Raw genomic sequence first — 23,602 nt, 5'->3', positions numbered from 1 at the left:
AGAATAGAAGCGAACATCCCTGCATTTTTCCTGATCTTAGAAGAAAAAACATTTCCACTTTTACCACCAAGTAGGATATTAACTGCAAAACCTACCACTGAATAGCCTACTGCCAACAGATGAAAAAGCACCATTGTATTTTTAGTTTGATGAAGAGTTTTAAATCAGGAATGGATACTGGATTTTGCAAATGCCTTTTTTGTGCCTTGACCTGAAAACCGTCAAAGCAGTAAGCTTAGACAATTGTACCAATGTCCTTTGTCACCTCCTGTCTTGTGTCTAGAAAATATTATTTCATATGTTTTGCCTGTGTTGTTATTGTTGCTGGTTTTTTTTTTTCAGGCAGAAGGGTAAGTCCAGTCTTTTTTGCTGTGTCTTAGCCAGAAGCAGAAGTGCAGATTTTTACAGCACTGGATGCATTTCAATCCACTGAAGTTTTTACCCTTTTTGATCTTCAAATTGTTCCACTTTGTCCAGCAGAATCCCTGCAAGGTTGGCTCTTGTGTCCTTCTGATATGACCCAATAATCTCAGATAGCTTCCCTGCTTTCAGGCGCCAAACTTCCCTTGGGTATTCCCTGCCTTGTCCTTGTAATCAGCTGTTTCTCTAAAGGAACCTTTTCACATTAAATGCTAATTTAGAGACCATAATTTATTTTATTGCCATTGGATTGTTATTCTAGGCCTTGCAGTAGATAGAGATAGGAAAACAAATTGGGGGGAGGGGAGGGCAGGGAAGAACCACAATGTGACTCTTGTTATTTTCTTTTTTTTTTTTTTAATTTTTTTTTTTAACGTTTATTTATTTTTAAGACAGAGAGAGACAGAGCATGAACGGGGGAGGATCAGAGAGAGAGGGAGACACAGATTCTGAAACAGGCTCCAGGCTCTGAGCAGTCGGCACAGAGCCCGACGCGGGGCTCGAACTCACGGACCGCGAGATCATGACCTGAGCCGAAGTCGGCCGCTTAACCGACTGAGCCACCCAGGCGCCCCTTGTTATTTTCAATTCATATGTTAGACAACAGGTTTTTCCACTTAACTTTTTTGAAATAATGTTTTTTAATTCTTTTTTTTTTAAATGTTTATTTATTTTGAGGGAGAGAGACAGAGTGTGAGCAGGGGAGGGGCAGAGAGAGAGAGGGAGGCACAAAATCCGAAGAAGCCTCCAGGCTCCGACTGTCAGCACAGAGCCCAATGTGGAGCTCGAACTTGCCAACTGCAAGATCATGACCTGAGCCAAAGTCAGACATTTAACTTACTGAGCCACCCAGGCGCCCTGGTGTTTTTTAAATTCTTAATTAGATTGTTGTGTGGCTGCAGGCCTCGGTCAGGATAGTGGAATGGGACCCACAGCCCCATTCTCTGTCAGCCAGCTCAGGAAGTTTCTTCCTTCCCCACACATCTAGCCTGTGTCCCAAGCCTCGGCACCAGCCTCTGCTCTGAGTGGAGATGTAGACCCAGGGTGCCAGGATGCTCTAGGTGGGGAGGAAAGTGGGGCTTGCACAAAGCCACTTTGTTCCCCAGGGTATGAGCCCCACTCACCAGCACTGCCTGAACCTTCGGGCCCAATGAACTTTCGGTTTTTGGAGTCTGGAACCTGACACCTTGGGAGATAATGCTGGCTCAGCATTGAGTGTCTTGGGGAGAGTGAAAACACCCACCAAAAGGAGGGCTTTTCTACCAGGACCCAAGGCACCAGTGGCCCAGACCACAGACCTCTGTTTAGAGAGACATTGGCCAAAGATAGAATCACCACTTTAGCTGTTGGCTGCTTAACTTCCAAACCGTCAAGTACATTTTTTGCCATATCTCTTGGAGTAGTGTTACTGCCCACACACTTATCTACTGGTATTGACAAGGAGACTCAGAACTGAAATTCAGAAATCTACTTTACTGTATTTCATTTTCTATCATCATGTATTATGTGAGAACCTGTACTTTCATGATGTGGAAAGTGTGGTTGCCCGGGAGAGATACTTACCAGGTCTCTGCAAAGCTATATACAGGATTGTGAGTAAGGGCTGGATAAGGTATGCTGACGACTCTCCTGCAGAAGTCTGATACAGATTTTCCCCTTAATTGTAAATCTAAATTCCCTCTTGCAGGGAAGACATATTGTAGATCACTTTGCTTTTTCCAACAACACAAGTTATTTTTCATTTTGAAATTAAAACATTTTATAATATGATTGCATGGTGAAAGACAATGTAACAGACAAAATCTTAATTTTAAGACAACTATCCAACTATATTTCTGTTAAACTGAATATACAATTATTGTTCCCCAAGTGATCAACTTTTGTGTACAATTTCATGTTAACAAGACAGTGAAAAGACAACTTTGTGAGGATCTGATTACAAAAATAAATCAAATAATTTACATTTAAAAAAGAATATTGACTTAAACGAATATAGTTTAAGATTACTCTGTGGCTAGTTAGGAAGTCATATATCATGTTTCCATTTGTCTGGTAGTCTCTATTAAATATTTAACACATATATTTAAACATTTAAAAACATTTATGTCTGAAGTTAACTGGTATCTGTGTCATTCCCTTGAAAAAGACAAGAACCAGGGCACCTGGGTGGCTCAGTTGGTTAAGCATCCGACTTTGGCTCAGGTAATGATTTCACAGCTTGTGGGTTTGAGCCCCACATCGGGCTCTGTGCTGACAGCTCAGAGCCTGGAGCCTGCTTCAGATTCTGTGTCTCTCTCTCCCTGCCCCTCCTCCACTCACATTCTGTCTCTCTCTCTCAAAAATAAATATTTAAAAAAACTGAAAAAAAATTTTTTTTAGATTGTGAAATTTAGACATAACTTTTTTAAAATTCAAAAGTTTGTAAAATGGATTTTCACAGTTAAGAACAACAGACCCCAATAATTACACAGCAACAGCTAACAGACAAGATGGGGTCCCTCATTTTCAGGGAAAAAAACTAGACTTTTAATCAGGCCGAATGATGAAGAGAAATAAAACCAGTGGGCACAGCCTGAGGTGACAAGGCTGTACAAAATTCAGCAATATTCGCAGGAAAGACCCCTGCCATGCTCTTCATGTTCTTCAACGGGCTGCCACATCCTGAAGCTGCTCAGAAAAGCGAGTTGTATCCTGCTTGTCACTCTGTTCCTGAAGTGGCAGTTTGGGACCTGGGTCTGACCAGCCTTGATAAGGGCAGAGAACTTGGAGAGTACTTTCAGTTTGTAGACCAAGACTGAGACTCCCGGGTTTGCAAACTGTATGGTAATAAAGCTACCCTCGCCTCTAACCAAATCTTTGCATTCCAGGAACCAAGAACAAGCAGCAGCGAGTGGCTAATTTTCCACATTTTTAAAATACATACCCACTTTTTCCCAAAAGGGTGCTAGAGAACACAAGAGGTTAGCGATGCAGAAAGATGTGGCTTCAGCCTTCGTAGGCTCCCAGAAAAACTATCTTCAGCCTTACGACTATTGGTCCTTTCCGGACACCGTAGACCGGCAGGCTGCGATGACATCTGGGAAATATAGTTCGAAAGGAAAGCACTGCGGTTAAGGCGAGGTACCCCTTTGCTCTCTCCTGCGCAGGCGCGATTGTGCACGGCGGCCTGGCGGCGGCGGCGAAAAATGTCCCCAGGCTAGGTATTCTGCTGGTCTCCAGTGCGGTCGGCCGCTTGGAGTCCCCGTCGCGGCGGGCTCAGGTAGTGGCTGCCGGTGAGAGCTGGCCCGGGGTGTACAGCTCTTGAGGCGGGGCCAGGGCTGAGGGCCGGCCGTGGCGGGAGTCCCAGACGAGCCCCGGCTCCGGGCGTCTGAGCCGCGGCGGCCTCGGCAGGTGAACGCGGCCCGGAGAGGAGGCGTTGCCCGGGGAGGTCTCCACTCTCGTGTCTTCCCACCCCGGGAAATCGGAGCTGTCACTGCCTGAGCTGCAGCCTCGGGCAAGGCTCCTGGAGAAGTGGCCCCAGAACCGAGATTGCGGGAAGCTGTGCTCTGTTTCAGGGTCCGTGAACCCTGGGGCTGGTTTTGCTGGTAGCGCTGGCCTCGGTCTCCCCCGCCCCCATCTCACCCCGAGTTTAAACTTTATTTTGTGTTTATCAGTTTTTGCCATCTATGCTTGTTTGGCACTTTTCCCGGAGGGAATCCTCTGGTGATTTGACTGTTCCCTTTTTCGTTGTTGTTTAGATTAATTTTGACCTTTTGCTGAGTTCCTTCCCTTTTCTCTAAATTTTAAATTCATTTGTAGCTAGTGATGCTCTTTTTTTCGAGCCTTGTGGATGGGTAATGTTTTCATTTATATTTGAGGAGGTTTGATAACTCTTCATAAAGGAAGCACAATTCCCAAGGAAGAGAAGAGAGGACTAATTTTTGCTTGGTTCTTCCTGAAAAGGACTCCAATTTCCTTCAAATGTTATATGAAGAATTATAATTATCATATTATTGTACTTTGTTGTGCATGATGTATAGTTGTATGTTACATTAGATACAATATATTTATTATGATTACATTATTATAGTACAGCCCCGAAATATTTAAATGCAGATGTGGGGAATATTTATGTTATTTCTCATTAAATGAACATCTCAGGGAGCCCGGCATGACTGCCCTTTACTCTGTTCACGTGCTGGAAGTATGCTTGCTGCCTCTCCTGGTTTTGGTGGCCACGCTCATGGACCCTCTAACTCAGGAATGCTTGGGCTTACTTGTTCCCTCTGGCTTCTCTCTGTAGGGTGCTCGGTGTGTGGAGATTTCTAATTTAGTCAGGCGTAAGGAGGGTGGGAGTATAGACAGGATGGAGAGACCTCACTGTTTCTCTCATGGACCCTCTAACTCAGGAATGCTTGGGCTTACTTGTTCCCTCTGGCTTCTCTCTGTAGGGTGCTCGGTGTGTGGAGATTTCTAATTTAGTCAGGCGTAAGGAGGGTGGGAGTATAGACAGGATGGAGAGACCTCACTGTTTCTTTCTCCATTTCAGGTGCCTTCTCCAGGAGGGGCGGCAGGGAGGGAGAAATGGCCACAAGGTTGCTGCCAGCCCATATTCAGGTGAGTGGAGGCTTTTTTCTTGAACTGCCTTCCTGGTTCAGAGGTCATGATCACACTTACACCATTGTTGAGGTTTACAAGGCAGTGAAGTCCACGGAGGGACCAGAGGGCCTGGTAGGGTGACTTTGGAAGGAAGGTGTTTTTCTAGTGTCAGTGCCAGTCTCATTGTGAGTTCCCCACTTAATCATTAAGTACTTGTTGATTAGGAATTGAATGGTGCCCCCAGTCCCAAGCCAATGACCCACACAGAGCTTTGTGAGGGATCTAGGTATGTGTTTTCCCTATGAAGGGTGGAAATTTGGGGAAGTCAGATAATTTTTTCAATAACATTAGGAATTCAAAGAGAAAATGCATGGGCTTTACCCTCCAGGCACTGAGGACCAATCAACTACAGCAGTCCTTGGTCCAGGTGATTTTCTAGGAAGTTCCAACGAAGAAGACCTCTGAATCAGCAGGTTGGTCAGGGATATGTTCTAGGACAGTTGACTCTTGAACAATGCAGGGGTTTAAGTGTTGCCTTGACCCAGCCCATCCTGGAGGGTCGCTGAAATTTCTTGGTCTTGTTTCAAGAAAGAATTCAAGGACAGATACACAGCACAGTTCATGAGTGACACAGCAGGAAAGTTTATTAAAGCAAAAAGTATATTCGCAAGATAAGAGCAGGAGAGCTCAAGAGGGAGCTTTGCATCCTGGGGTTTGGGTTTCTATCTTTTTTTTTTTTTTTTAACGTTTATTCATTTTTAAGAGACAGAGCGTGAGTGGGGGAGGGGCAGAGAGTGATGGAGACACAGAATCTGAAGCAGGCTCCAGGCTCTGAGCTGTCAGCACAGAGCCTGACGCAGGGCTGGAACCCATGAGTGGGTGATCATGACCTGAGCAAAGTCAGATACTTACCCTACTGAGCCACCCAGGTGCCCCGGGTTTCAATCTTTATTTATAGTTGTTAACTAGGAATATTCTACTTGGGCTAGGAATGCAGGGTTTCAAGCTTTTTCTTCCTAATTTTCTTCCTAATTTGGCCATCCACATCTTGGGCCTGTCTGATTTGATCTGGCTTCTTGTGGAGTGCTGCCAGGACAGGCCTCTGACTTTCCTGATAGCTGGCAATGACTTCCTTGTTGCTGGCCTCCAGGTATCTGTTAGAACCTAACTAGCAGACTACTCTAACATAAGGGCTCAGGCTCTGACCCTTCCTGCGCCCCCATTGCCACTACCCACCTCCTCCAAAATCTACATGTAACTTTTAATTTAAGTTTTTCTTTAAATTCTAGTTAGTTAACCTATAGTGTAGTATTGGTTTCATGAGTAGAATTTAGTGATTCATCACTTACATATAACACCCAGTGTTCATCACAAGTGCCCTCCTATCACCTATGGCCTATCACCCATATAACCCATCCTCTGCCCACCTCCTCCATCAACCCTCAGTTTGTTCTCTGTAGTTAAAAGTCTCTTATGGTTTTCCTTCCTCTTTTTTCTCCCTTCCCCTATGTTCATCGGTTTTGTTTCTTAAATTCCACATGTGAGTGAAATCATGTTATTTGTCTTTCTCTGATTGACTTATTTCCCTTAGCATAATATGCTCTAGTTCCATCCACATTGTTGCAAATGAGAAATCCACATATAACTTTTGACTCCTCCCCAAACCTTAACTATTAATAGCCTACTGTTGGCTGGAAGCCTTACCAATAACGGTGGATTAGCACATATTTTGTGTGGTGTATATATTATATGCTGTAGTCTTATAATAAAGTAAGTTAGAGAACTACTAAAGTAGTTAGTTAGTTAACATTAATAAATGTTATTAACACATTTATAAGGAAGAGAAAATACATTTACAATGCTGTATTGAAAAAAAAATATATATATATATATACGTGGACCTGCACAGTTCAAACCCAGGTTGTTCAAGGGTCAATTATATTGGGCGATTTGGGGCTTACAAGCAGGACTAGGCTCATATAGATGAGGAAAAGGAAAGAAAAACAGTAAAAGGAAAAGAAAGCACAACTAGGCAGTGGTCTTGGGGAACAGATTCAGGGAAATGAGCCTTCCTTCCACAGTGTTTTCTTCCCTTCTTTGCCCTTTTGTGGCACTTAGGGAAATAGAATTATAAAAACATAATCACCTCCCAACCTCTTCACAAAGGCAGAAGAGAAAGAAAACACTTTTATTATTGAATAAGCATTTAGCCAGAATGTGATGTTCATCACAGACAATCCACCAAGGGGAGTGCAAAGACAGAAGGCTCATTCATAGAGTTAAGTGGCTACAACCCAGTCTGGAAGTTCATCAGGTGACAAGTTAGACCCGCCTCCTCCCAGCAGACTGAGAGATCGGCACATTCAAGGAGATAGCTACCAGGTCCTTGAGGAAGCAGTCCTGAGTTGTGAGACTGGCAATTGACTTATTTTTTAAAGTTTATTTATTTGAGAAGGAGAGAGAGTGAGTGAAGGAGGGGCAGAGAGGGGGAGAGAGTCCCCAGCAGGCTCTGGACTGAGAGTGCCCAACACCAGGCTTGAACTCATGAACCATGAGATCATGAGCTGTTGAAAAGACATTTAGTAGTGCCTCCATCCATAGTCCAGCATTTTCAGAGTTACAAAAGTGGAAACAACATAAGTAACCACTAGTAGATTAGTTAAGTAAATCGATCCATCTATACAAATAAAAGATATTGAGTACCGGGGCGCCTGGGTGGCTCAGTTGGCTGAGCGTCCGACTTCAGCTCGGGTCATGATCTCGTAGTTTGTGAATTCGAGCCCCACATCGGGCTCTGTGCTGACAGCTCAGAGCCTGGAGCCTTCTTTGGATTCTGTGTCTCCCTCTCTCGATCCCTCACTAGTACTCTGTCTCTCTCTCTCAAAAATAAATAAAGGGGCGCCTGGGTGGCGCAGTCGGTTAAGCATCCGACTTCAGCCAGGTCACGATCTCGCGGTCCGTGAGTTGGAGCCCCGCGTCAGGCTCTGGGCTGATGGCTCAGAGCCTGGAGCCTGTTTCCGATTCTGTGTCTCCCTCTCTCTGCCCCTCCCCCGTTCATGCTCTGTCTCTCTCTGTCCCAAAAATAAATAAACGTTGAAAAAAAAAATTAAAAAAAAATAAATAAATAAAAGCATTAAAAAATTTAAAAAAGATATTGAGTGGGATACAGTTATATCTATAATATTTTTATTTAAACCTAGAGCCATATTAGTAAGTAGAAAGTTCTGAGAGGCATATATACATATATACAGAGAGAAGTTAGCAAAGCTTGTGTGTGGTAGTAGAAAGTTAGATGAACATTTCTTTTCCTTTTACTTATTGATGTTTTGTAATTCACTTTTGAAAGAAAAGATTTTTTTAAAGTTTATTTTGAGAAAGAGAGTGAGTGGGGGAGGGGCAGAGAGAGGGGGAGAGACGATCCCAAGTAGGCTCCACGCTGTCACGTGCTTGAACCCATCACGGAGCTTGAACCCTTGAACCGTGAGATCATGACCTGAGCCAGAACCAAGAGTCGGAAGCTTAACCGACTGAGCCACCCAGGAACCCCCCCGCAAAAAGATTTTTTAATAGGAAAAGAAAGGGGTTTGAGAGAGGTGACTTGTGATACAGGTCAGCAAGAGAAAGGTAGAACAAAGGCTTCTGGGGCAGAGAGGGAGTGTTCTACCCACAGCCTTCTCACCTGGCTCTTATTGCAAGGTCCTGTAGTCCCCCATCCTGGGTCCTCTCCTGGCAAAGCTGTGCCTGTGAATGTCTGTGCCAGGACACAGAGAAGGCCTGAGGTGATGACAGAATCCAGGCTCACCTGTTCCTCCCTGAGTGAGTTGCTGGAGCTTCCTTCTAAAGCCCGATTCTCAGGTCTGAGCTGTAAAATGGGCTTTTCATGTATCTATGATTGTGCATTTCCACATCTCAAGTTCTGTGTTTCTATTGTTGTGATTTTGTAGAATGATTTCAAGTGCTTCTCTCGTTTGGCCACTGTGCCTCATCTTCCCGGGGGCACAGTGCTTCCTTCACAGAAGGTATGTGATAGACATGTGCTTCGTCACTGAGAGGTGGTTGAGAAGTATTCGGCTCAAGATGCTCAGAACCCTGCATGGTGATCTTGCTGCTCAGTCATCCTGTTGGGGTGATGGTCCCAGGTGAGCAGGAATGGGTTTGCCATTACAGGAGTCTGTGACGTTCAGGGACGTTGCCGTGTTCTTCAGCCAGGACGAGTGGCTGCGCCTGGACTCTGCACAGAGAACCCTATACCGGGAGGTGATGCTGGAGAATTACGGCACCCTGGTCTCTCTGGGTAAGGACTTGCCCTCGTGATGTAGAATCTTCCAGGGGAGCGTCTTGGTGCCCTCTCCAAGGAGGACACTTGGAGGGTGTGACCAGGTTCAGCCCGCAGTTGCTGTCCCCTCCCACTGCCAAGAAAGGTGTTGGTTTGGTAGAGTAGATCACGGGCATTCTTTTTATGCTTTTGCGGGTCTTGTGCCCCAGACTCTGTCCCCCTGGGTCTCACAGGAGGTTCCAGTGTAGAAGAGTGCACGGCCAGCGCCCTGCTATTCTTCCTGAGACCATCTCCCGGCTGTCCTCTGTGGCAGGAATTTAAGGCCCTCTCAGAACAGCTGTCCCTCTGCCCTGGAGCCCGTGCAGCTGAATGTGGGTGCCAGGATGGCTGCTTATGTCTGCACCACAGACTCATTCTCTTCTCCTTGCTCACGAACAGGAATTCTCTTTTCCAAACCAAAGGTTATCTTCCAGTTACAGCAAGGGGAAGACCCCTGGATGGTGGAAAATGGAGTTTCTCAAGACCCACGTGTAGGTGAGTGACCGTGACTGGGAGATGGGCATAGCACTTTCTCACTGCCTGGGTGCTGCTGATCAGGGCAGAGCCTGTGCTCAGGAGACACTGACCAGGACCCTCCTATGTCTGCCAGGCCAGGTGGGACATGCTGGGAAGGGCATGTCCTCTGTCTCTCTACCTTGTTGAGTCCTTGATTTGGAGGTTCGGAGGGAGAGCTGAAATCTCCCAAGGAGGGCCCCACTTGTCTCAGATGTCATTTGTAATTAAAATTTTTTTTTTTTAATTTTTTTTGAGAGAGAGACCAACAGAGTGCGAGCAGGGGAGGGGCTGAGCCACCCAGGCACCCCTGTCCTTTGTAATTTGAATGCAGAATATGTGACAACACAGTATATCCTGCATAAAGGTTTGTGAGTCATGTCTTCCCCAGTTTTTCTTGCTTTTACTGGACTATTTTCTCTTTCTTTCTTTCTTTCTTTCTTTCTTTCTTTCTTTCTTTCTTTCTCTGTCTCTCTCTTTTTTTCTTTCTTATGTTTATTTACTTATTTTTGAGAGAGAGAAAGAACACAAGCAGGGAAGGGGCAGAGAGAGAGGGAGACACAATCCAAAGCAGGCTCCAAGCTGTCAGCACAGAGCTGGACACGGGGCTTGAACCCACAAACTGTGAGATTATGACCTGAACTGAAGTAGAACTCTTAACTGACTGAACCACCCAGGCACCCCTGGACTGATGATTTTCTTTTCTTTTTTTTTTTTTTTTTTGAGAGAGAGAACGTTCGTGCGTGAGCAGGGAGGGGCAGAGAGAGAGGGGGGATAGAGAATCTGAAGCAGGCTCCAGGCTCTGAGCTGTCAACACAGAGCCTGATGCGGGGCTTGAACTCACAAACTGTGAGATCATGACGTGAGCCGAAGTTGGACCTTCAACCGACTGAGCCACCCAGGCGCTCCTGGACTGATTATTTTCTTATATTGTCTTCTTTTTGTGTTTGAACAAACCTTCTATTGCTACAATATATCCCTCATTGTTGTATCTTGCATTTTTGTTTGATGTTATTGGTCTGCAACTTACTATATATGGTTCAGCTAAAAAGGAAAAGCAGATGTATGTGTATTTATATACTACATGAGAGAGAGAAAGCAGGGTAGCAAAATGGCGATAAATCAAATATAGGCAGAAGGTTTGCAGATACTCACTATGGCATTCTCCTAAATATTTTGTGGGAAAATATTCAAAATACGATGTTTCAGCCCTGGTTGCTAGGATATACCTCTCAGTCTCTAAAACTCCTGCGGGTTGCTGGGTCAGTAAACTCTTACTTGCTTTTCTGCTTTGTCTTTGTTTTTGTTATTGTTGTTGTTATGAGATGGTGTTTTGTTTTGTTTTGTTTTGTTTGGTCTTTGTTTGCTTTTGTTCTGTTTTGTCTTTGATTCTAGCACCAGAGGGTGGGTCTCTCCTGTGCTCTGCTATTTATCCAGGATTTATTTCTCTCAGTGGCAGGACGCAGGTCCTGTGTCAGCTCAGTCTCATGTTTCCATTCATGAGCCTGGTCTTCAGATTTTCCCCTTCGGTTTGACTAGCCTATTTTCTTGAATAATGTTTTTAGAAAGGTTCGTGCATGCTATATTTGTGTATATCTAAAATAAATCCTCTTATCTCTCCTGTGAGAATTATAGATCTGGAATTCTGGCATCAATTTTTTTTCTTCACACTTTGCTCTAGTGTAGAGCATTGAGTGTTATGATAAAAATCCTCCATTAGTTTGATTCTTTTCCCCCAATATTCTGTGTAAAAAACCGTTTTTTTCCCTGTTTTGGGGTCTTCTGTCTAGAATATTATGGGATAGTCTCCTTATTTTTGGAATTTATAAGACTGATTAGGTTGTATGAAGGAGTTTTGTTTTAATATTGTTACTTGGCTTCACAGGGCCCTTAGCTTTGAAGAGCCAAGGCTACCCCGCTCCCCGCCCCCCTACTTCAGGGATTTTTTTTTTTTTTACTCCACACTAACATGTATTCTGCCACCTTTCACCAACAATTCAAGGAAGCTAACTGTAAGAATAATGATAAAATAGAAGTTCAGTCAGAACCTTAGAAAATAAATATGTTTGTGGTCAGGACAAGAATGGTAGCCGTGGAATGGTAGCCATGGGTGAGTTTCAAATTTGTCTCTGAGCTTTCTGGTTGGTAAAGAAATCATTAGTATCAAATTGACTGTGTTTGTCTTTTGCAAGCATTAAAAAATTAGCTACTTTTAATTCATACAAGGTATACATGGTAATGTAAAAAAGAGGAGGAAAAAAAAAAGGTGTTTGCCCTGAAATTTTGGCAGCCAGCCATGATAAACTTTTGTTGGTGTTTTACTGTTTATCCTTTCAGGTTGTGAATATTTGTTTGAGTGTATTTGTGCGTGAGGGAGAGAGAGACACAGAGAAAAAGAAAGAAACAGATTGTACATATTCTCGGGGCACCTGGGTGGCTCAGTCAGTTAAGCATATGACTTTGGCTCGGGTCATGATCTCACAGTTCCTGGGTTTGAGTCCTGCACCTGGCTCTGTGCTGACAGCTCAGAGCCTGGAGCCTGCTTCGGATTCTGTGTCTCCCTCTCTCTCTCTGCCCCTCCCTGCCTTGCACTCTGTCTCTCTCTGTCTCTCTCTCAAAAATAAACATTAAAAAAAAAATTAAAAAAAAAAAAAAGATTGCATGTATTCTCAAACTGTTTTAAATTGGGAATATCCTTCACTTATTCAGCCCTCATTAATTAGGGGCCCGCCTGTTTGAAAGAACTCTGTTGTATTGGTAAGCCATATTTTATTAAATAATCTTTTGAAAATATTAGTTTCTAGGTTTTTTTCTGTTATGAAGATTGCTTTTATGGCTATAAAATACCAAGGTTTAATATGAGAAACAGAGAAATTGTCTAGAGGATAAATAATTACAGCACAAAGGCATGAGTATTACTGTTAAAAGGGCAAGGAATGTGAATTGAAAATTCACCCAGGATTCTTTGAAAAACTGTTCAATTTTATTATAATCAATGAAATACAAACTAAAGCAATGAGATACCATTTTCCCCCTTATTATATTACCCCAGATTAAGAAATACATATCCAGTGTTTTCCTACTGCTCTGAGTGATATTGGAGTCTTTAATGGGATTTAAATTTAAAATCAAAATTAAAAAAAAAATTAAAAAATTAAGTTAAAAAAATTTGAAAACATGATGCCATCAACTTTCATTTGTTGACATGGAGAGAAGCCCACAAATTTTTTTTATTTAATTTTTTTAATGTTTATTTATTTTTGAGAGAGAGAGAGAGAGAGAGAGAGAGCATGAGCGGGGGAGGGGTAGAGAGAGAGGGAGACACAGAATCTGAAGCAGGCTCCAGGCTCTGAGCTGTCAGCACAAAGCCGATGCAGGGCTCGAACCCACGAACTGTGAGATCATGACCTGGGCCAAAGGCAGCTGCTTGACTGACTGAGCCACCCAGGTGTCCCCACAAATTTTTTTTTAAGTGAGGAGGGGGTAGGAAGCAATGTAGTTTCAACCATTTTTTATTTTTTAAGTAAAAGTGTTTTCTCATGTCCCCCCAAATTCTGGTGAGCAAAATTCCATATCTAGCAGTGATTATATTTGTATGTTGTGTTTATGGGTGAACTCTATTTTTGTATTTATAGTTTTCTGTGTTTTCTTCAATTTTCTTACAATGATTATGTATCTTCTTTTTAGTTAAGAAAATAAAAGCTCTTTCATAAAATACAATTCATTCTTTTTGAAGCAATGATTCCACTGTATCCTAAGTGATCAAAAAGTGGACTGAAAATTATTCTCAAGCATGTACTCCTCTTCCAGTATGCCCCATATCGTTATACGGCACCAGTCTCCATTGAGCTGCCCAGGCCAGGAGCTAGACGTCATCCTTGAGTCCTTTCTTTCATTTACTCTGTACATCCTATTTATAGGTTGAAGACACTTGTCATCTCTGCCTTCAGAACATCACGAATGTGCCCACCTCCCCCCGCTGTGCCAGTGCACATCCATCCAGTCTCCTAAGTGAACTGCTCTGCATCTGCCCTTGTTTCTCCTGACCCCCAATTACAATCCATTTGTCACACAACCATCGAGGTCCTTTTTATTTAAAAAAAGAAAAAAAATTTTTTAATGTTTATTTATTTTTGAGAGAGACAGAGTATGAACAGGATGGTGGCAGGGAGAGAGGGAGGCACAGAATCCAAAGCAGGCTCCAGGCTCTGAGCTGTCAGCACAGAGCCTGACTCGGGGCTCAAACCCAGGAACCTTGAGATCTGACCTGAGCCAAAGTCAGACGCTTAACCGACTGAGCCACTCAGGCACCCTGTATTCCTTTTTAAACAAAACTGCCACATCCCCCAACCCCCAGCGATCCTCAGAAGAAATTTCACATGTGTTCGTATTATCTTACAAGACCCACGTGGTATGGCTCCTGCCTACCTCTTTCCTCACCTCGTTACACTGTCTTCTTGTTCCCTTTTGCTTAGGCCACACTGGACTTCTCTAGGCTCCTCCAACACTCAGAGCTTACTCTTGCCTTAGGGCTTTGGGCTAGCTGTTCTTCCTGACTAGAATCATCTTTATACCCACATTTTTACATGGCCAGCTCTTATTATTTAGATCTCTTTTTTCAATGTTTATTTATTTTGAGAGAGAGTGTGAGCAGGGGAGGGACAGAGAGGGAAAGAGAGAATCCCAAGCAGGCTCCACGCTGTCAGCACAGAGCCTGACACGAGGCTCGATCTCACGAACCGTGAGATCATGACCTGAGCCGAAATCAAGTCAGATACTTAACTGACTGAGCCACCCAGGCGTCCCTAGATATCATCTTTAATTTTACTTCTTGTCATACAGCTTGTTTGCCCTTACCGCACATCACCTTGTTTTTGTTTGTTTTCTTAGTTCTCATTATCCCTAGTTTATTTGATCAGTTGGTCATTGTCAATATCCCGCTGCTAGAATGTACACCTTGTGAAAACTTAATTCTTGCCTGGTATGTACCCCATACTCCTGATCTTGATCTTTGCATGGTGGGCACTAAGTAAATACTCCTTGGGTGAGTACATGTCCATCATAACACCATAAATAGCCCTCAGATGAGTTCCAAAATAGCACTGATGGAGGCCCTGTGTTACAGAGAGCTTTTTATGGCCAATGGCTCTTCTAGTTTTTACTTCTAGCCCCTCTGCAGTTTTCTTGTGGACTTACCTCAAGGGCGGTGGTGGCTGCTGTGGGAGAGGAAGCTGAGGAATAAATAACACAACCTGCTGCACTCACAAGTGCCCTGTGCCCTGCCAACCTGAGCTTTGTTACTAAAGCAGCCTGGCTCCTTTTGTTGGAGGGGCTTCTCTGAGTTCTTCAGCTCACCTACATGCAGGTGTCCTCAGACCCTCTGCACTCAGGCATGTCTCCCACCCTGCTTCTTTCTCTTGCCTTTATTTCTCTCTACCCTTTCCTAAGAATCCAAGGGCATACTTGTTAGCAATCCTTGTATATGTATTTAAAAATTTTTTAATGTTTATTTTTGAGAGACAGAGGGTGGGTGGGGGAGGAGCAGAGAGAGAGGAGACACAGATCCAAAACAGGCTCTAGGCTCCGAGCTGTCAACACAGAGCCCGACGCGGGGTGTGAACCCATGAGCCATGAGATCATGACCTGAGCTGAAGTTGGATGCTCAACCGACCAAGCCACCCAGGTGCCCCTATCCTTGTATATTTTGATAGCACCTTTCTTTATCCTCCGTGCAAGGGAGACTTACCCGTTTTGTTTATTTTAGGATGGGAGAGCTTGTTTGAAACTGCAGTTTCTGAAGAAGACAATCAGGAAGTAATGAATAAACTCCGAGGTGACGGTCCTTTTGACTTCAAGTTGGGGAAAACCTACATAAACGAGGACAAGCTAGAGAAGCAGCAAGGCAAAAAGAACAAACCTTTCAGGAAAGTTTTAGTTACCATCAAGAATACATACCTGAGGGAGAAGAGCTTTATGGGTATTGAGCTAGGGAAAAATCTCAGTCTAAAGTCATCGCTTATTAGAAAACCCAGACTCGTTTCCAGGGGAAGGAAACCCCATTCACAGCAGTATTCCATTCTGTTTAAACAACTGGGAGTCAACACGGTTCGCAAATGTTACAAATGTAACATCTGTGGGAAAATCTTCCTCCACAGTTCTTCCCTGAGTAAACACCAGAGAATCCACACTGGAGAGAAGCTCTATAAATGCAAGGAATGTCGTAAAGCTTTCAGCCAAAGCTCGTCTCTCACTCAGCACCTTAGAGTTCACACAGGAGAGAAACCTTACATATGCAGCGAATGTGGAAAAGCCTTCAGTTTCACCACCTCTCTTATTGGACATCAGAGAATGCACACTGGAGAGAGACCCTATAAATGCAATGAGTGTGGCAAGACATTTAAAGGAAGTTCATCCCTGAATAATCACCAACGGATTCATACTGGAGAAAAGCCCTATAAATGTAATGAATGTGGGAGAGCCTTTAGCCAGTGCTCCTCTCTGATTCAGCATCACAGGATTCACACTGGAGAGAAACCTTATGAATGTAGTCAGTGTGGGAAAGCCTTTACCTCAATATCGCGGCTAAGTAGACACCATAGAATTCATACTGGAGAGAAACCCTTTAATTGTAACGAGTGTGGGAAAGTATTCAGTTACCACTCAGCTCTTATTATACATCAGAGAATTCACACTGGTGAGAAACCTTATGCATGTAAAGAATGTGGGAAAGCCTTCAGCCAAAGCTCTGCTCTGATACAGCATCAAAGAATTCATACAGGAGAAAAACCCTACAAATGCAACGAATGTGGGAAGGCTTTCTCCTGGATTTCACGGCTTAATATACACAACAGAATCCATACTGGAGAGAAACCATACAATTGTAAAGAATGTGGAAAAGCCTTCAGTTCCCACTCAGCAGTTAACACTCATCGAAAAATTCATACTGGAGAGAAACCTTATAAATGTAATGACTGTGAAAAAGCCTTCAACCAAAGCTCAGCTCTCATTCAGCATCAGAGAATTCATACTGGAGAGAAACCATTTAACTGTAAAGTATGTGGGAAAGCCTTCAGACAGAGTTCCTCCCTCATGACACACATGAGGATTCATACAGGAGAGAAGCCTTATAAATGTAAAGAATGTGGTAAGGCTTTTAGTCAGAGCTCATCCCTTACCAATCACCAGAGGACTCACACTGGAGAGAAACTATAAATAAAACGCATGTGGAAAATCTTCCAACTGAAGTTCATTTCATACTAAATTTCAAAAACTTCATCCTGGGCAGAAAGTGATGAAGGGTAGTTGATTGTGAGTTAAACTTCAGAATTTAGACCTCCTCAAACGAGACTTCATGATGCAGGTAACCTTAGGTATATTAGGAAAGCCTCTATAAAATGTTATCCACCCCCCCCCCCATAGCTTTTCAGGTAGAGAGTTTGTAAGGTTTCTTTTCTCTTCTTCCTGGGGATATTGTGACGAGACCCCCCCCAGCTTTCGCAAGCATCACAGGGAAGCATGTTGATTTATGTTGAAGTGCAGCCATAAAATCCAGACTTTAGATTAATGGAGGAATCTATTTTTTTGAAACTACATTTAAGTGTTATGGAAGCCAGTTATGCTCAGAAGAATGTTTTGGAGAAGAAATGTAAGCAGGTGACCTGTACTACCTCATTGTCACTAAAATGTGTTTTTTAATAGTTTCAAAGAAAATTCTGTACTTGGTTGTTGTGGAAACTTTTGTGTTGTTTCTTTTCTGCTTTCCAGGCCATTTACCTGAAAAGCAAATCACTCTGTAAACTCTGCGGGCACACAGTCCTGTGAGTTTTCTCCCTACTTGTTCCAAACTCTGAAGCAGATCTAAAATCATTTTATTTTAAATCACAAAATGCATGGTATTTCACTTGGTTTTATCCGAAAGTGATTACCTGAATTAAAGGTTATTCAGACAACTACTGCTTTTGCAAGTTAATCTACTGATAAATGTTAACAGTTATCTGAAAATGTAGCCATAGGAACATGACTCTGGGCTCCTAGGCTGTGCCTGCTTCATAGAGCTCTTGTTTACCATCCACCAGGAAGGCCCTGTCACAGTGTGGGTCACTGTCCATCCCACCTGGAGGTAAAATGAACCAGGTAATTTTGACTCCCTCCCACACTTCGAGGGCCACTAGACAAAATTTCAGGCTCTAAGTTCAGTAAATGGACCGTTAATGCCCTTCAACAAGTTAGCATGTTTCAGCATTTCTAAAATGTGAGTAATAATTCCAACAACATAAAAAGTAATCTCCCAAGTGGAGCTAAAATTGTTGAACTTTACTGAAGCAACATTGTCTAGTTTTGCCCGGTGTTATCAGGAGTTGGCAAGCACTTAAGGACTGAAACACCTATTTTGTTTAAAAGAAAGAAAGAAAGAAAAAAAAAAAAGAGACAAGTAAGGACAAGTTTCTTTCTCTTTGTCGAAGAGTTAAAAAAAAAAATAGCACCTCAGGAAAGGCTATTGGGGCTGGAGACTGAGCTAAAGCAAACCTTGAATTCAACTTGTGCTTCCTGGGACTGACTAATCAGTCTTATTTTTTCAGACTTAGGAGGAGCAGACTTTTCTGGGTCATTTAATCCTTCACTGCAGTGCCTCTTTGCCTACAACTATTCTTTTACATTCTCTAATTTCTGGGAAAATTTCTAGGAAAATATAACTTCCCTGTCTTAGTCTCTTTAGGTTGCTGTAACAAAATACCACAGGCCAGGTGGCTTCTAAACAACTGAAACTTATTTCCCACAGTCTGGAGGCTGGGAAGTCCAAGATTAGGTACCAGCGTGGTTGTGTTCTGGTGAGGACCCTCTTCCTGATTCGTAGCTGTCGCCTTCTTGTGTCCTCACATGGCGGAAGGGGTGAGGGAGCTCTCTGAGGCCTCTTCTAAGGGCACCAGTTGCATTCATGAGGCTCCACTCACATGACAGTCACCTCCCAAAAGCCCCGTCTCCTAATGCTGTCACCTTTGCGGTTAGGATGTCAACATGAATTCTGAAGGGGCACAAACATTTAGACCATCACATTCACCAAGTAACAATAGTCCTAAAAATAATCCCCCAAGATAAATCTGAACGAAGTTACACAAAGAAAATACCAGGCCCTGTTACTTTTAAGTTGAGGTCTATCAAACATGAAGTAACAGATCATTTGAGTCTTGTGCAGGATATTCCAGAGGAGATCATGTGCCAACACAGTGATTCTAGTAACCCAGTACCAGAACCTGACAGGGAAAGTGCCAGAAAGAAAATTTGCAGGCCTATATCACCCATGAACAGAGATGTAAAAATCCTAAACAAAGTATTAGAAAATGTAATCCAGAAGTACCTAAACATAGTGAATGCATCATGATAGAGATTTTTCACAGGAACAGATAGATTATATAGCATTAGGAAACTTCGAGGCACTGTGTACCACCTGGACAGATTAAAGGTGCAGAATCCGTGTGTTCATCTCAATAAATGCAGCCAAAGCAGTGGAAATACTCAGCACCCATTCATTGTAAAAACTCTTAGCCAAGCAGTGGAGAGAGCTTACTTAGCCTGGTAAAAGGGTATTTACCAAAAACCTGCTGGCAAAAATGGTAAAATGTTAGAAGTAGTTATGACAGGAGTATAAAGAACAAATTATGCAATAATGGCTCTGAGAAAAACAGTTCAACCACATAGAAGAAAAATTAGATGCCTACCCTCACCACAAAAAGAATTCTGTGAGAGGCAAAATTATGTATCTTTTGGAAGAAGATGTAAGACATAACTTTATGACTTCAAGATAGGGAAGGATTTTTTTTTTAAGTAGGCTTCATGCCCAGTGTGGAGCCCAATGTGGAGCTTGAACTCACAACCCTGAGATCAAGACCTGAGCTGAGATTAAAGTCAGACTCTTAGCTGACTGAGCCACCCAAGCACTCCAGTAGGTAGGATTTTTTTTTTTTTTAATGATTGTTTATTTTTGAGGGAGAGGGAGAATCCAAGCAGCCTCTGCACCACCAGCACAGAGCCTGACATGGGTTTCAAACTCACAAACTATGAGATAACCTGAGCTAAGAGTTGGACAGTTAACCTAATGAGCCACCCAGGTACCCCAAGGGTTTTTTTTAAATGTTTGTTTATTTTTGAGAGGGAGAGAGTGTGCATGCGACAGAGAGAAAGGGGGACAGAAGGTCTGAAGTGGGCTCTGCTAAAGAGCTGAGAGCCCGATGTGCTCAAACTCATGAACTGTGAGATCATGACCTGAGCTGAAGTAGGACGCTTAACCAACTAAGCCACCCAGGTGCCCCGGAAAGGAGCTTTTAAACAGGATACAAATAAGCTATGAACTCTTTGTATATATTTGCTCACATTAAAATGAAAAACATCTTGTTATCAAAATATACCAAAAAGGAAATGAAAAGTCAAGACATAAAACATCTTGCCATGGTATTTAAAAAAAATTTTTTTTTAATGTTTTATTTATTTTTGAGACAGAAAGAGCAGGGGAGGGGCAGAGAAAGATGGAGACCCAGAATCCAAAGCTGTCAGCACAGAGCCTGATGCGGGGCTTGAACCAATGAAATGTGAGATCATGACCTGAACCGAATTCAGATGCTCACTGACTGAGCAACCCAGGTGCCCCTCCATAGAATTTTCAACAAATGCTTATCATCTGGAAAATGTAAATAATGTATACAAATCAACTTAAAAAAAGACAACCTGGTAGAAAAATAAATTGAATACATGACTGTATTTCACAGAAGAGGAAATGCAAATTTCTAAAAACATGAAAAGATGCTTTCAGGATCACAGATAATGATTTTATGAGATTTTGTGACTTTTTAAAATAGACCTTATTTATTTTTTATTTTTTTGGTAGGCTCTAAACCCAGTGTAGGGCTTGAACTCACAAACCCGCTGTCAAGAGTTGCATACTCCACTGACTGAGCTAGCCAGGCCCCCCAGGTTTAATGATTTTTTAAAGATGTGTGACATTATGGAATTTTAGAATGTATGTGAAATAACTGGAATGCATACTTGACTAGTGAGAGTGTAAACTGATACAGACCATTAGCATCCTATAAAGTGAATTTGAATTTGTGTATGTCATGAAACACGAAGTTCCACTCCTACGTATATATAATAGATAAATGTTTGCATATGAGCAGTAAGAGACATGTATAAAGATATTCTTAGCAGTTCTGATCATAGTAGCTACTGTTTGGAAGTATCTGGTGATAGGAAAATGGGTTATTTTGGAATATTAACTATGTAGAGCAGCAGTGGAAACTAATGAACCAAAGCTGTAAACAAAACACAGATGAATTTAAAAGCCTGAAGACTTTTCAAAAGACGTAGGAAACAACATACAGCCTAATAGCATGTTCTGCAAAATTAAATTTAGTTTAAGTGATTTATACATGTGGGGAAGATACTAAACAAAAATAGCAAGTGACCAAATGACAAGATATTCTAGCTCTCCATTGCTGTGTAACAACTCATCCCAAAGTTGAGTGGCTTAAAGCAACAGTTGTATCAACACCTACCTGTCGGTTCCATATTTGGGTTCAGTTGGGCAATTCTTACTTGGCGTCTCTAATGCATTTGCAGTCCAATGGCAGCTGGCATTGAAGCTCAACTTGAGCTTGGTGTCCAGGGTGGCTGGCAGTCGGTGATGACTGCTGCTTGAGAGCCCTATTGGATTTAGCACAGAGGAGTGGCTGGTTTCTGAGAGGCAATGTCCTGAGAGCCAGCATTCTAAGAGACCTATATAGAATTTGCAAATCTTAGAACTCGACTTTGGAAGTCACATGAGATTAATACATTAATTCTATATTCTCTTGGTGAAAAACGATTTATAGATGTGGCCCAGATTCAAGGGGAGAAGATGATACAAGAGTGTGAATACCAGGGTCATGGTTCATTGGGAGGACCAGATTTGGAGACTAGTTACCACATGAACACAAAAGTCAGGATGGTGATCACCTCTGACTGTGAGGCAAGGAAGTGATTTGGGAAGGAGCATGGGGTTCCTCAGTTTGCTTGATGCCTGAGAGAGCCTTCCTTTTCAGAAAGAGGTTTTCAGGTCAGCCAGAATGAGGATCAGTAAGAAGGCCAGTGTGTTTATCAGTAAAAATAATTAAATAGAATTTTTTTTTTTCTCAGCTCTAGAGTGGGTGATTTGAGGTAGGATAAAACCCATCTTACTGCCTAATCACCCTAGGTGAAGTGAACATCAAGTTTATGAGGTTGCATCCAAGGGCCATCCCAAGGTCATAACATTCTTCAGGCCACTGACTCTTTGTTTTTAAAGTTTATTTAATTATTTTTGAGAGAGAGACAGAGCAGGAGAGAGGCAGAGAGAGAGGGAGAGAGAGAGAATTCCAAGCAGTGCAGAGCCTGATACAGGGCTCGAACCCACAAACCATGAGATCATGACCTGAACCGAAACCAAGAGTCAGACATTTAATTGACTGGGCTACCCAGGTGTCCCTCTTCAGGCCACTGTTAAATTTAATTTTTTTTTAACGTTTATTTATTTTTGAGACAGAGAGAGACAGAGTATGAATGGGGCAGGGGCAGAGAGAGAGGGAGACACAGAATCGGAAGCAGGCTCCAGGCTCTGAGCCATCAGCCCAGAGCCCGACGCGGGGCTCAAACTCACAGACCGTGAGATCGTGACCTGAGCTGAAGTCGGACGCTCAACCGACTGAGCCACCCAGGCGCCCCAAATTTAAATATGTCTCCTTAACAAAACTATCAACACCTCTCTTTCCTGTCTACACTTTCCCTTATTCATCTCCTTAGGTCACCAGAGGAAGAGAATATTGGTTCCTATCTTGAGTAAGGAAACACTAAACCAAAAAAAAAAAAATGTGCATTATAAGAGAACTAGGCAAAGAAAGAATGATCGTTAAGTTGTCAACATATTTTCTTTGAAGGGGTTTCTCTTTAAAGAGACTTCAGAGTCTAGGCAAAAGAGAAAAATGTCTATTTTTATAACGTCCTAATAGGCCATTTTCAAAGCAAGCTGAAAAAGCAGAATATACTTAAGCTTTTATAATATGATTGACATGCCCGATACATTGAATTTCTAGTATTCATAGTAATTATTTAAAATGTCCACCTTTTCGGGCGCGTTGGGCTCTCGTTGGCTATTGCATTATCAAACATGTTTTCTCATTGAAGACGTCTGTGAAATGAATAGACCTTTTTTTCCCTAGACTGCCCCTCCATTGGCTTTGTCCAATATTTCCCACGTGGTCAGATTTATGCTGTGCTTTTTTGGTAAGAAAACCACCAAAGCAATATTCTCAGTTCATCATGTTATCACATTAGGAGCCTTATGATGTTGGTAATTTTAGCTTTATCTTGGTTAAGGTGGTGTCTGCCTGATCACCCACTGTGAAGTCACTGTTTTTCTCTTGGCAGTCAGTAGTGTCTTGAGAGGAGACCCTCTGAGTGTGCGCGTGTATATCTGTACTAGTCACACCTCACTGCTGCTGGTTTTAGCATCTATTGATGACACTTGCCTTGTTATTACAGTGGTTTTCCCAAGGAGATCTCATCAGTCCATCATTTCTTCTACATTTACTCATTGGCTTTCCACTTTGGGGAAGTGTTCTGTCTTCTGTTTTTATGACCGGAAGCATGGTTTCTTATTTTACTTAATGGACTGTAATCTGCTAATATTGTTATGTACGTCGATGGAGAAATTGTCCCAGACTTGACCTCAAGAGCCTCCGCAAACTCATTTCTGTGTCCTTTCTGTCACAG

The 23,602-nt window shown here is 42.6% G+C and overlaps 1 protein-coding gene across 1 annotated transcript; it reads left to right on the top strand.

Annotated features, from left to right (window-relative positions):
• The first annotated feature begins 3,387 nt into the window (after nucleotides 1-3,387).
• On the top strand, nucleotides 3,388-14,002 carry LOC125164105 (zinc finger protein 879-like). Its single transcript, XM_047856599.1, has 6 exons — nucleotides 3,388-3,479; nucleotides 3,567-3,679; nucleotides 4,949-5,016; nucleotides 9,166-9,292; nucleotides 9,713-9,808; nucleotides 13,747-14,002. Exons 1-6 carry the CDS (start codon nucleotides 3,388-3,390, stop codon nucleotides 13,749-13,751), a joined length of 501 nt encoding a protein of 166 aa, XP_047712555.1. The 3' UTR covers nucleotides 13,752-14,002.
• The last annotated feature ends 9,600 nt before the right edge of the window (nucleotides 14,003-23,602 follow it).

Source organism: Prionailurus viverrinus, chromosome A1 (assembly GCF_022837055.1).
Source record: "Prionailurus viverrinus isolate Anna chromosome A1, UM_Priviv_1.0, whole genome shotgun sequence".
Taxonomy (NCBI): domain Eukaryota; kingdom Metazoa; phylum Chordata; class Mammalia; order Carnivora; family Felidae; genus Prionailurus; species Prionailurus viverrinus.
The sequence above is the reverse complement of the archived record's forward strand: the minus strand, read 5'-3'. Positions and strand labels throughout refer to the sequence as shown.